The 14,052-nt window shown below is 46.1% G+C and overlaps 2 protein-coding genes and 1 long non-coding RNA gene across 6 annotated transcripts in view; 1 reads left to right on the plus strand and 2 right to left on the minus strand.

Annotated features, from left to right (window-relative positions):
* adamtsl3 (ADAMTS-like 3) overlaps positions 1–1,431 on the minus strand; it is a 70,710-nt gene extending 69,279 nt beyond the window's left edge. For all 3 annotated transcript variants that reach the window (XM_052078272.1, XM_052078292.1, XM_052078286.1), the window contains exon 1: positions 1,263–1,431. In XM_052078272.1, the coding sequence (XP_051934232.1) occupies positions 1,263–1,319 (57 nt within the window). In that variant the 5' untranslated portion in view covers positions 1,320–1,431. The remainder of the gene's footprint in view (positions 1–1,262) is intronic.
* A 3,947-nt stretch (positions 1,432–5,378) lies between these two features.
* The window catches only part of gba3 (glucosidase, beta, acid 3), a 33,410-nt gene continuing 24,736 nt past the window's right edge, over positions 5,379–14,052 (plus strand). The window contains exons 1-7 of one of the 2 annotated variants that reach the window (XR_007964467.1): positions 5,379–5,750; positions 6,132–6,356; positions 6,575–6,936; positions 7,623–8,063; positions 9,350–9,473; positions 9,541–9,744; positions 10,598–10,713. Coding sequence is in view for 1 of the 2 variants with exons in the window: in XM_052078700.1 (XP_051934660.1) it covers positions 5,696–5,750; positions 6,132–6,356; positions 6,575–6,936; positions 7,623–8,063; positions 9,350–9,473; positions 9,541–9,743 (1,410 nt within the window). In the remaining variant the exon portion in view is untranslated. Of the gene's footprint in view, positions 5,751–6,131; positions 6,357–6,574; positions 6,937–7,622; positions 8,064–9,349; positions 9,474–9,540; positions 10,005–10,597; positions 10,714–14,052 lie in introns of those variants that run through there. The other variant, XM_052078700.1, reaches the window with a different exon arrangement.
* The window catches only part of LOC127609153 (uncharacterized), an 83,573-nt gene continuing 77,867 nt past the window's right edge, over positions 8,347–14,052 (minus strand). Inside the window, exons 4-5 of the long non-coding RNA XR_007964475.1 lie at positions 9,325–9,452; positions 8,347–8,569 (exon numbers count right to left, since the gene is read on the minus strand). This is a non-coding gene — a long non-coding RNA (uncharacterized LOC127609153). The remainder of the gene's footprint in view (positions 8,570–9,324; positions 9,453–14,052) is intronic.

Below are 14,052 nucleotides of genomic sequence, written 5' to 3' on the forward strand. Positions count from 1 at the left end.
TCTCGGGCCAAAAAGGTGCGTCGCAACGTGGTTAAAGTGTCAAGGGTAGCAAAAGGGGGGACCTTTAAAAGGGGATCGAAGGTAGCGCCGAACCACGGCCTTCATCTCACATTGTTCTCTGATTAAAGTGGACTAAATGAAGGCCGGACCACCACAAGGCGCTCTCAGCACCTGTCGTGCCATCCGTTGCGAGCGGCGTGCGGCCGGCCGCCTGCGGGAGATAACAAGCTTGAGTGGCGATTAGTGTGAACTGACTGCACACACACGCCACTGATTAGGATGACGTGCGCTGTCTGGTCCACTTCAGGGGTTTTTCTTGGGAGTATGGCGCTTAGAAAAAGAAAAAAAAAAATCAGGTGCCGCTGACTGGCGATGGATTGGATTTCTGAGCATTCAGTAACAGGACTGTTAAAATATTCATTCATTCATTCATTCATCTTCCGAGCCGCTTGATCCTCACTAGGGTCGCGGGGGGTGCTGGAGCCTATCCCAGCTGTCTTCGGGCAGTAGGCGGGGGACACCCTGAATCGGTTGCCAGCCAATCGCAGGGCACACAGAAACGAACAACCATTCGCACTCACACTCACACCTAGGGACAATTTAGAGTGTTCAATCAGCCTGCCACGCATGTTTTTTTGGAATGTGGGAGGAAACCGGAGCACCCGGAGAAAACCCACGCAGGCCCGGGGAGAACATGCAAACTCCACACAGGGAGGCCGGAGCTGGAATCGAACCCGGTACCTCTGCACTGTGAAGCCGACGTGCTAACCACTGGACTACCGGGCCGCTACTGTTAAAATACTGCTGGTTTATATTTATTTAGGCGTAATGCACAGAATTGGGCCAATTATTGAACTTTATTGTACTTCATTGCACTAAATGAGATGTACAATAAAAGTGAAAATGTCCCTTACATGGTTAAATCAATTTTGGGGAATCTGAATGAATACTTTCAAGGTACTCTATACTATCAATCCAAGTTATTTTTGAAATATATACAGTTCATTTTGAGGGCAAATACACACAAATACATGCAAGGTTTTATGACCAGGAGCAAAAATGTGTCCAAATGACTTTACATCTGAAAGGTGAACGACTACTGTTTACTTGGTAATTCCATAACAATGATTTATATTTAGTCTCCATTTTATAGCTCCAGGTGACAATGGAGTCGAATAACCCACTGCTGCCTGTCATAGCGAAAAAAAATTTCCCCAACAAATTAGACATTGGCTACACCACTGTGCTCTTCCGAACCTTACCTTGACCCAAACCGCGAACAGAAGCAGTCCAGTCGCGCCCCAGCCGCCCCCCGACATCTCTCCCCAAATTCCACGCGTGTGCACACTGAATGGAGACAAGTGATCTGCGTCTCTTTTGCTTCTGCTTGGTGCCTGTGCTGGTGGGTGTGCACGTGCGCGGGGGCGTGCGTGAGAGTGTGTGTGACAGTGTGGAGGGGGCGTGGGAGACGGGGTGGGAGAAAGGGGTGGGTGGGGTGTTGACTCCCATCGGATCCCGCACCGAAACGAAGCACGCCGGGCTCCGAACAAGTGACGTCTGACGTAACATTTTACGTAGCATACGTAAAGTAGCACGTTGCTGCTCAATTTATGTTCACGTTCCAAGAATGAGTGAAGGAAAAGAGAGAAAGGAAAAAAGTGTGTGTGGGTGTGTGTATGGGGGGGGGGGGGGGGGTTGGGGGGGGGAGATGGGGAGTTCTTAAAGAAACACGCACCTGGACTGCTGCTTACACGCACTGACGTCACTTACGTCCATTGAAGACGAGAGATTTCAAAACACTACTCGGGTAACTTTTAAATCACACAAAATACATAATAAAAATAATAATAATAATAATAATAATAATAATAATAATAATAATAACAGCAATAATACTACTACTACTACTAATAATAATAATAATAATAATAATAATAATAATAATAAAAGACAATTGGAGAGAATAATAAGCAAGGCAACCACTCTAACCAGGAGTGGAGCTACGTGGTGGCCAGAGTGGGCACCTGGCCACCCTTTATCATTTTCTGTCCACCCCCACACTAAGGGAATTTTTTTTTAATTTTCACATGGATGCAGTATTCTTAGACCCATTGATAGTCCTCCACAAGTTATTTTCTATAAAGAATATATACTGTACTTGATCGGAATATAAACTTTAAAATAATCTGAATGCAAATTTATATTTAAATAAATCCGCAGAGAAGAAAGAATATACCATCTCTAACAATCATTCTGATTGGCTGTTAACAAGTAGTGTGCAGACTGTGAGATAGTACAAAAAAGGCAAGAAAAAAAGACAAAGACAAGGCGAAGAAAATTGCCTTCATACAGTAAAAAGCTCATCATAATGAGTGCGATGGGCATTGTTCCGGATACTGTAGGTGTGATTTTATTTCATGAAAAGCTGACTGATGATAAACAAGAACACACATACAGAAGCACACTTGCACGCCAACCCGCACTGCTTCTAGCTTCGTCCCTGGCTGTACCTAATGCTGTGGCCATTTTCAACAAAATTCCAAGATAAATGTGTGTTTTTTTTCTTTTTATGCAGACGATGACATGAACACTCTCTCCCACATGCAGGTGGTCAGATTGACCCTCTTAAAAACATTTCTGCGCCTTGTGATAAGATAATTGGCTCATATTTTTCGCATTCTAAATGGCGAGTTGGTCAGACAACTCCTGAAAGGGAAGTACAAAGTGTCGGAATATCAAGTCTCGGCTATCTTGCTGTTGTTTTTGGAAGCGCCGCCGAAAGAACAGGGCGAAGCGGTGTCCTCGTCGGAGCTCCGAGAGAATGCGAGCAGGCTCACAATAGTGCAGGTATGCGAGGTATGAGCCACCTGAATTGCTGGCTGACACGCGGGCTCGAATTCGGGTTAATCTCCATTAACACGCCGAGCGCAGGAATGCAAATGTTTATGACCTCCACCACCACTACCCCCCCCCCCCCCCCGAAAGGAAGACAAACCCCCTAAAGACCGAGTTTCATTCTGGAAATATTTCTTAAAAGGCCCGGTTTGTTCATGGCAAATTCATAAGGTGCTCCTGAACTTTGACCCCCTGCGCCAGTGAATATCATGAATAGTTGACATTGAGAGCGGCAAGCGCATAGCTCAGCCACATCCTCGTGTTACAAGCGGGATCACGGGCTCAAAATTAACTTTCCTGGGTTGCCGCTTTATTTTTAGCCACTGGAAATGCTTAATCCCGGACAATTTTTGTCTGTTTGTTTTCATACGACTTTACACTTGAGCACGAAGGCTGCAGTATGTCCGCCACATGGGAAGATTCCCTTGCTACTCGTTTTTCCTCAGAGGTCAGCCAACAACCCCCCCTCCGAAACCCCCACGCGCCCCATGACTGACCTGGTTGTCTCTCCTTTAGGCCAAGCCCAAACAGGGCTATTTGATCAGCCCCGTGTGGCCCGAGAGTCAAAAGTGCTGCTTGTCACATGTGTTCAAAGAGCGGGCCAGGAATTTGCCAGCTACATGCCCCTTCATGGGACAGCGGCTAGTTTGTTTTTGCACTCCAACGTGCTGCTCCAGCATGTTGGAAAGGCAACCGCAGGGCCGATCGAGACACGATTAGAAAAAAGTCGCCCCCCTGCTTTCGTGCACTTTATCCATTCGCAATTCATTGAATCTCAAAGGGAAAACTTCAATAGGCCAAATAACATGAAAAATGACTTTCTAAATTTGAAACGAAAATATATTTTTGGCTCCAAACATCAAATATGGATATTGTGATGTGTTTTATCTCATGACAGTATCGAAACAATCTGAGTGCATCTGACCTGTAGGTGGAGCTCCGCTTGTTGGTTTTGGTCCGTCACTACCTCACATGGCACACACACAAGCCAATAGAGAGGCAGAAAGGGTCACACGGCGCTCTTTTGCATAGTGCGCACAATACTAAACAAGACACCGAGATCAGGTAGAGCGCTCGCAAGAAAAAGTCAAGCGAGCCACATTGTTCTTGGCTCCCATCTGTCCCCGGCCGGGGGCCTTCCACCAACACTCCCAAAACAAAGACATTGCCTGTGTTGCTGCCCGGCTTGCCAACCTCAAAATGTTTTTTTTCTAATTCCTTCTAAGTGCCTATTTAAGCAGCTGTTTTCTGTAAACATTTGACTCAATTTGATTTCCTAATCCGCAAACCTGAGACGGGTTACGTGGAGTTATTCCCTCACCTCACTCTTGTGACTTGGCCGAGAGGCCTCGGCTCACCTTACAGGAGCGTCCTTCAGCGTCCAGTGTAACACAAGAGACTTTTTACACCTTGTTGACAAAATCATTAGGGAAGAAATGAATTCTCAGGGTGGTTGCAAGGTCACAATTTACAAAGTGGGTACGTGCAAGTGACCAGTGAAAGAGCCATCGTTTAGTCCCCCCGAAAACTGTCCATTAAGCAAATGGCCATGACATATTGCCAACTTTTTTTTTTACCTTCTCAAATTTAAGCGCAGTGTTAATATTTGAACTTCATAAACCCAGAGCATCTTAAATATACTTTTAAGTTTCAAAAACGCTGCCTCAGTACTTGAGAGCCAAACATTTTTGGAGGTGTTTCTTGATATCAAAGGTTCGGGAAACGAGGCAGCCCACTCAGAAAGCGTCACGTCATCAGTTGTCCCAAGAGTGGAGCACAGAAGTATCTGCCACACAGGAACAGTGGAAATCTGAGAGCAGAGCCACAATAGACTTATTTTGGTATCCTGACCTATTGACCCCACTTGCATTACTTACCACTGTATTAACTACAAGCTTCTGTGCTTTGTTTCACATAGATCAATGCATAATACCACCCCGCTTACTAATATTGTTTATAGTTATTTACAATGGTATCACCCTTTTACTTCATGACATTTGTCGGTATGGTGCCGGTGATCCCATTTGACAAATGAAATTGGATTGATTACTTGAGCGCCATCTCGTGCTCCAAGATAAACATGTACGGGAATCATTGTCCAGTTCAATTAGAAAAACCGAGAACGAGAATAACTAAGCGATCATACTCGTTTTTAGTTAAAATTCGTTTTAGCAGCATTATCTTCAGTAATTTAATACATAAAAATGTCAACACTCGGCGCTGTTGACAGAATATTAAACCGATTCTCACTGCCTTGACTTGAGTGTCATCTTGTGGCAAAACTCTGTAAATACAAAGAAAATCCATCCCCAACGATACACTTCATTTTACTTTTTTTAAATGGATGAATAAATAGCCAAACATATAAATAAGCATTTTATCCCGTTTTAACAACAACTGAGTAATTCCGTCTTTTTTTGTATGCAAATGACTGCAACGTCATCACAGAAGAAAACGCCCCCACCGTACGCTGCTTTCACAGACACTCGGAAAAATACGTGAAGAGAAATTAGATAATCAACATTGCCCCAGATCTTTACAATGATGAGAGTACTTTGCAGCTGGTGTCACGTTGCACTTATACCACTATGCCATATATGGCGCTAAAAGGGGGAGAAATTGTGATTTTTTTTTTTAGGAATTTATGCGTTTAAAAGGCACGTTGGAAGCACTTCCGGGTTGTTCGCTTCTCGAGTTGGCTCCCACCGTAGGGTTTTCCGCAAAGATAATGCAACTATAACTAATTGTAGTCACTAAGAAACATTCGAGCCACCACAGTCTTTCACCGACCTGCAAAAACATGTTTCCACGTAACTTTGCGTGGGGAGCTGCGACTGCAGCATATCAAATTGAAGGTAGGAAGGCAAACTCCACAACCAATCATTGACTTTTAATGGGGAAGGAGGAGTTTTTTTTTTAAAAAATCTCAATTTGCTACAAACAAACATCCATCCATCCATTTTCCGAACCGCTTGATCCTCACTAGGGTCGCGGGGGGTGCTGGAGCCTATCCCAGCCGTCTTCGGACAGACAGATTAAATATTAATGATAGATCAAACAACCACTTTTTATTGGGTCACCAGTTTTCACAATTAATGCAATACACATTTAACAAAATAGAAACGTTTATAAACAAAAAATGAAAGGATACCCCCCCCCCAAAAAAAAACAACAACAACAATATGTAAAACAAACAAACCAACAATTAATCAATAGATGTTATTTTTTAATTTTAGGGGGTTGGCAGGCGGACGGCAAGGGTCCAAGCATCTGGGACACATTTTGTCATGAGGAAGGTCGCGTGTGCGGGGCGCAGACGGGTGATGTGACCTGCAACAGCTATGAATTGTGGGAAAAAGACCTCAAATGTATCCAGCAACTTGGACTGACGCACTACCGCTTCTCTCTCTCCTGGGCCCGCCTCCTTCCTGACGGGACCACAAGAACTGTCAATCAAAAAGGTACAAAAGGGAAAAAAATATATCAATATAAAATAAATTACATACAGTCGACATTTATTTGGTGAGGCAGATGCAGATTGCGGCTCTGACATTGAACAGCATTTACTATTTCGCAACAAATGAACAATATTGGCATTTAAACGTCCCGCTGATTATGATTATTCTGGGTTCAAATGAATCAATCAGGCTTAAGTTGTACTCGTGTGTTTTTTCTGCAGGTGTCCAGTACTACAACAAGGTGATAGATGACTTACTCTCATGTGACGTGTCCCCTATGGTCACCCTCTACCACTTCGACCTGCCTCAGGCACTCCAGGAGCGCGGAGGCTGGAAAGCGTCGGCCATCGCCGCCCTCTTTGACGGCTACGCTCGCTTTTGTTTCCAAACGTTCGGGGACCGTGTCAAACTCTGGCTCACCCTCAACGAGCCGTACGTGTGCGCCAAGCTCGGCCACGAGGACGCCGCCCACGCGCCGGGCCTGAAAGAAGCGGGAACTACGGCTTATGTGGTGGCTCACAACATGTTACGTGCCCACGTCATGGCTTGGCACAGCTACAACTCGCTCTACAGGCCAAAGCAGGTGCGTATGACGAAAGCTGTCGGAGCATTTGAGCAAGATTCTTGATGTGCACCTTGAGGCCCGTGCATGAGTCGAAGAAGTAATTAAATTCATTCATTCATTCATTCATTCATCTTCCGAGCCGCTTGATCCTCACTAGGGTCGCGGGGGGTGCTGGAGCCTATCCCAGCCGTCTCCGGGCAGTAGGCGGGGGACACCCTAAATTGGTTGCCAGCCAATCGCAGGGCACACATAGACGAACAACCATCCACGCTCACACTCACACCTAGGGACAATTTAGAGTGTTCAATCAGCCTGCCACGCATGTTTTTGGAATGTGGGAGGAAACCGGAGCACCCGGAGAAAACCCACGCAGGCCCGGGGAGAACATGCAAACTCCACACAGGGAGGCCGGAGCTGGAATCGAACCCGGTACCTCTGCACTGTGAAGCCCACGTGCTAACCACTGGACTACCGGGCCGCTTCATTCAAATCCGATCTAAAAAAAAAACAAAACACATAATGACACAAAAATGTCTTAATACTTCCCAGTTCTCAACTTCTTCAAGTTCTGTTTTGGCAATGTGTTGACTGTAAGAATCAAATTTGCGTTCAACTACTGTCACTTTTATCTTTAAAAAATGGACTTCATATACACCGCCCTCCGTAATTATCGGCATAACTCATGTTGAAAGGATTTCCCGTAGGGTGGTGCGGTGTCCCTGGCCCTCAACAGCGACTGGTTCGAGCCGTTGCGTCCCGAGAACGCCTCGGATGTCGCCGCTTCCGATCGTGCCCTGGCGTTCACCTTGGGATGGTTCGCATGGCCCCTCTTCGTCACCGGCGATTACCCGGACGTGATGAGGGCGGCCATCGATGCTCAAAGCAGAAAGATGGGCTACAAAGGCGAGCCGCGACTTCCCTCCTTCTCCGAGGATGAGCCGTCAGCGTTAGGCACGGCCGACTTCTTCGCCTTGAACTATTACACATCCCGGAAGGTCAAACACGGATGCGTCGGCGAGCGGCGGATGTGCATGAAGTGCGACCGGGACGCGGAGGACATTTTGGATCCCAGTTGGAGCATTTGTGGCGCGCCCTGGTTGGCTGTGGTGCCGTGTGGCTTGCGGAAGCTCCTCAACTACATCAAGGTAGGAGTGGGCGATATGGCCCCATCATAAAATCAGATTTTCTTTGGCGCCATCTTGTGGTATCTCGTCACATATCTTGTAAAAGACAGAGGAGGAGCCTCATTTAGCCTAGCCATGGCTTTGTCTCCTTGAAAAATGTACTTTTTCGACATCTCGTGGCAGCTATAAGCAATTATTATACAAACATTTCTGTTTGGGCGTTATTTGTGGATTTTTTATTTTTTATTTTTATTTTTTTGCTATTCCTGTAGGCGCATTCACTGTACCTGTCAAGTAAGTTCCCTACTTTTCATAAAAATCATTTTGTAAGGAAAATAATCTTGTAGAGAGGATAGAAAGATACAGAGGTACAGTACTACTAGGCTATCGTGTGAGAATTTTTAATTTTTTTCTCTATTCCCATGCTGCAAAGCCAAACCAATTCCAAATCACTAATGAGACTGCGGCTAGATTAGATTTCCTGTTTGCCGCCGTGTCTTCATTGTTACGCCTTGAACTATGGAAACCTGCGAGAATCAGAAAAAAAAACAAAACAATTAATTGAGTTTGCATGCGTGGGTTTTCTCCGGGTGCTCCGGTTTCCTCCCACGTTCCAAAAACATGCATTGCAGGCTGATTGGACGCTCTAAATTGTCCCTAGGTGTGAGTGTGAGCGTGGATGGTTGTTCGTCTATGTGTGCCCTGCGATTGGCTGGCAACCGATTCAGGGTGTCCCCCGCCTACTGCCCGAAGACGGCTGGGATAGGCTCCAGCACCCCCCGCGACCCTAGTGAGGATCAAGCGGTACGGAAGATGAATGAATGAATTAATTAATTGATTGCTACCCGGGCGGCCCGGTAGTCCAGTGGTTAGCACGTCGGCTTCACAGTGCAGAGGTACCGGGTTCGATTCCAGCTCCGGCCTCCCTGTGTGGAGTTTGCATGTTCTCCCTGGGCCTGCGTGGGTTTTCTCCGGGTGCTCCGGTTTCCTCCCACATTCCAAAAACGTGCGTGGCAGGCTGATTGAACACTCTAAATTGTCCCTAGGTAGGAGTGTGAGCGTGGATGGTTGTACGTCTCTGTGTGCCCTGCGATTGGCTGGCAACCGATTCAGGGTGTCCCCCGCCTACTTCCCGAAGACAGCTGGGATAGGCTCCAGCACCCCCCGCGACCCTACTGAGGATCAAGCGGCTCGGAAGATGAATGAATGAATGAATGAATGATTGCTACCCAGCCTTCCATGAAGGTGAAATGAAATCAACTTTGTGTTTGAGTTTCTTCACCATTCATTTGTCCTTCGCTTTCCAGGGCACATTTGGTGACCCAGTGGTCTACATCACAGAAAATGGCTTCTGTCAAGCAGGGCCGTTGGTGATGGAGGATGCTCAGCGTGGCGAGTTTTACAGGGAAACTATCCAGGAAGTGGAAAAAGGTACCATGAGTGACGTTTTGGTGTCAGCGCACAGAAGCTAAACCCGTCCCGTCTCTTTCCCGATCAGCTGTCAGAGAAGATGGCGTCAACGTCCGCGGATACTTTGCCTGGTCGCTTCTGGATAACTTCGAGTGGGCCGACGGATTCGATCTTCGCTTTGGGTTGTTCCACGTGGACTTTTCTGACCCCGAGAGGAGGCGAACGATATACCGCTCCGGGTTGGAGTATGCGCAGATCATCTCAAAATACAAAGCTGAGCACTCCAAATAAGGTCAAATTCCTCCGCCCATCCATTTTTTTTCAATCTGTCACTTGAAGACAAACAAAAAAAAAATCACATTCACACTCACACCTGTCGAAAATTCAGAGCACTGATTCTTTCGTGTAGTGTTTCGGAAACTTTTTCACCACCAAATACCACCGAATAGAATACTGCAGGAACTGTACTTCATAATTTGTATCGCACGTAACTTTGAGTACAATTTTACAGTTTAAAAGCAAGCTGTTATCAATTTAATATTAATATATTAATATCAGGCGGCCCGGTAGTCCAGTGGTTAGCATGTCGGCTTCACAGTGCAGAGGTAGCGGGTTCGATTCCAGCTCCGGCCTCCCTGTGTGGAGTTTGCATGTTCTCCCCGGGCCGGCGTGGGTTTTCTCCGGGTGCTCCGGTTTCCTCCCACATTCCAAAAACATGCATGGCAGGCTGATTGGACGCTCTAAATTGTCCCTAGGTGTGAATGTGAGCGTGGATGGTTGTTCGTCTCTGTGTGCCCTGCGATTGGCTGGCAACTAATTCAGGGTGTCTCCCGCCTGCTGCCCGAAGACGGCTGGGATAGGCTCCAGCACCCCCGCGACCCTGGTGAGGATTAAGCGGTTCGGAAAATGGATGGATGGATATATTAATATCAATTAAATGCAAATGGTCCTGGAAGTGAAATAAAACTGAACCTGACCTGCTTTCTCTGACTTACCACTAGAGGGAGCCCATGTAGAACACTTTGGGAATCACCACTCAAATGGCATGCAGAAAGCTGGGGGGAACATCACTTGATCTTCAAATTGTGCATAACGTTACATTGGCTTCAACTTTGTTTTTGGTTTTTTTTTGTTTTTTAATTCAGGACAGTCAACTCATCCAGTGTGCTTATTGCAAATTATTGGAAAGGAGCTAACGCAGAGCAGTGCTGTTTTTCAGTCAGGTGTGGCCTTTCACGGACTGCGTCATGTCAGTGTCGCAGTAAGTAGCGCGATGCATCATAGGTGTACAACAGTTAATATTCATGCTCCCACTCGGGAGAAAATGTCATTTATATTCGCCTCGGAGAGACTTTATTTGCATTCATAAGCAAGTCGCACGGTGCCACCCATTTGGCTGCACATTCTTTTTTTTCCCCCTTTTTTTTCTGGCACACGTGTGAATAATCACACCCCCGTGGCCCCTCTCCATCTACGTCAAAGCCAGTGAGATTCTCCTTTGTCTTATGATGAACGCAGCGCTATTGTGAAGCCTTGAATAATCCAACTTCTTTGCGGGGCTGCTGAGGGCTCCAAAGTGAAAAGCGCGCATTTGAATATCCGAGGCCCCGTTGGAGTCTGAGGAGGAGGATTGTTCCTTTTGTAAACACGCGTCCGCTTGTCTCGCCGTCGTCGCGCCGAACGACTGGCACTCGTCGGGAAATATCAATTAGCGGCGAAATCATTCACTCCTGCAGCCAAACTTCAAAATATCGCACTTTATTTTATGACTTGGAGCCAATTCGTTGTGATTAGATTCAAAGAGAAAACCATTTCTAAATGTGCTTTCCAATTAAGCGGCAGATATATCACGCGAGCAGATAAGTTGCTTTTGACAATGAATTAGTACGTTTAATTGTAACATTCAATCACATCCACTGCGGGCGGAGATTTACCCCAAGGAACATTCTGGCAAATTACTAAGGCAAGGCCATTTGTATTGGACAAGCATGGGGAAATATTTCAGGATTTATTGAGTTATTCTAAATGAGTTTAATAATTTAGCGGGGAATTGTGAACTCAAAATTCCCTTTTTTTTTCCTCTCGCTCCACCACGTGCCAACCGGTGGCAAATAATTACCTTTTGCTATTTACCGATTAGCCTAATTTTCACGTTCCCATTAGGAATCTCTAATTAGATTGTTGGTTCCATTTCAAGATGAGGAAACGGCGGCCACTCCCTTCCCCCGAATCTCAATCCAATTGCTCATTTGCTATTGAGTGGAGGCAAGAGAGAAAGAAAACTTTGACAATCCCGTTGACCTACTTTCACAGAGAATTCACGCCAGCGCAAAAAGAACACGGAAATGTTTGCTCTCCTTTTCCAAGTCTTCTGAGCTGTGTTTGGATGTCGCAAGCGTGACATCAGAGTTATGAAAAACGCTTACAGACAGAGTGGGTGGGTTGGGGTGGGGGTGGGGGGGTATAAGTGGGCTTCTGCCTGGAAGACAGGAAACGGAATTTATGACAGAGCCACGCCGAATAGAAAGACAACTCAAATAGTTTCCTTTTTCAGTCAAACGCCCCCCCCCCACTCCCCCACTCCCACCCCCGGCCCCTTTGGGAACGCCGATGACCCCGGCGAACGAAATTCTTCAGTGTGATGGCACCACTGAGGAGGGAAAGGAAGGGGTGTGGGGGGGGGGGGGGGTCGCAGACCTGCCTGAAAAATTGAAAGCCCCCTAGAATATTCAAGCTTGGCCGAGGGAGGTGCAGGAATTTGTATTCAAGTAGTGTGCACATCCCCCACCACTACCTGTGTGTGTGTGTGTGTGTGTGTGTGGGCAAATGAACCGAGCGCAGTCTCGTGGGAACAATGACAAGGGAAGCGTAAACGAACAGGAGCCCGCAAAAGGGAAAAGAGACCAATTTATAGGACCTTCATAACAATAGAAACTGCGATTTTTGTAGTTATCAGAGCGGAATCGGAGCGACTAATGACGTGTGCATAACCTCGTGCTCCCAATATTCACACACAATGTTGGTAGAGGAAAAAAAATCATCTGCTTCAAATCTCCTCGGAAAACTAGCTCGGGAGCGACGTCTTATCTTTTGTGATAATGTCAAGAACAGAGGCAGATATGTGGCAGACTCGTTATAGCGAGCTTGTCATTCTTGTTCAATTGTGTTTTTGTCCAGCCGCCATTTGGGTTGGAAAATAACAGCTTCAAAAACCCGTTTTAAAGCTGCACAAAGCAATATAGGAATGAGTGAAAACCTCGAAACCTATACAATTAATTGTTTCTGGAGGAAATTTCTTAAGTAGAAAATTTTGTAAACCGAGACATATTTTCCATGTAAATGCCCTAATTCGTTCCAAGCCCGCACCCTCCTTGATTCTGGAAGAAATTTCTTAAGTAGAAAATTTTGTAAACCGAGATGCATTTTCCATGTAAATGCCCTAATTCGTTCCAAGCCCGCCCCCCTCTTTGATTCTGGAAGAAATTTCTTAAGTAGAACATTTTGTAAGCCGAGATGCATTTTCCATGTAAATGCGCTAATTCGTTCCAAGCCCGCCCACCTCCACCCTCTAAAATCCAGATATAAATATTTTCTAAAGCATTAAAAAAATGCATCAAAATATGAAACAAATACATGTTACAATTCGACTATTGCGGCGGCCCGGTAGTCCAGTGGTTAGCACGTCGGCTTCACAGTGCAGAGGTACCGGGTTCGATTCCAGCTCCGGCCTCCCTGCGTGGGTTTCCTCCGGGTACTACGGTTTCCTCCCAAATTCCAAAAATATGCATGGCAGGCTGATTGAACACTCTAAATTGTCCCTAGGTGTGAGTGTGAGCGTGGATGGTTGTTCGTCTCTGTGTGCCCTGCGATTGGTTGGCAACCGATTCAGGGTGTCCCCCGCCTACTGCCCGGAGACGGCTGGGATAGGCTCCAGCACCCCCCGCGACCCTAGTGAGGATCAAGCGGTTCGGAAGATGAATGAATGAATGAATTCGACTATTGCACAATAAATTAGAGTTGTGCATAATGTCAAAAAAACAAAGAGACGTTCGTAAGAAGAGGTACCGCTGTATGTTGAGTGATACATCTCGAATGAGCGACACACTTTATGTGTTGGAGAAGGGCTCACTTTAGCCTGGGTTGTAAGCAAAATTATGGAGATTCTGTGACACATTTTTGGCAGTTCTGAACAATTTTAGGTGCTGGCAGCAAAGACTCATTTTTCTCTTTCATAGGTATTGAATTGTATTGTATATTAGCGAGCTAGCCAGGTTCCCTTATGTTACATCATTGACCCCCACTTAAAAATGTTCACAACTGCCTCCGTGGACTACTTTCCGAATAGGCAGGCCTTTGGTGACATCTTGTAGCACAGTAGTGTGTTTCAGACAGAACATAAACATCAGGATTAGGTAATTTTTTTTCTTATGTGGGATAGGTCCCACGGAAGCAAAAAAAAAAAAAAAAAGAAAAGTCAAATAAGTCATTTTGCGGGGAATGACTCGATTATTGTAGCCGGAGCCGCGCTGTCCGTTGTCCATGTCGGGGAATGCGGCAGCGCCGGCGCAAGTAGCCGAGAAGTGGCGGCCTAATTAACTCT

Source organism: Hippocampus zosterae, chromosome 1 (assembly GCF_025434085.1).
Source record: "Hippocampus zosterae strain Florida chromosome 1, ASM2543408v3, whole genome shotgun sequence".
Classification (NCBI taxonomy): Eukaryota; Metazoa; Chordata; class Actinopteri; order Syngnathiformes; family Syngnathidae; genus Hippocampus; species Hippocampus zosterae.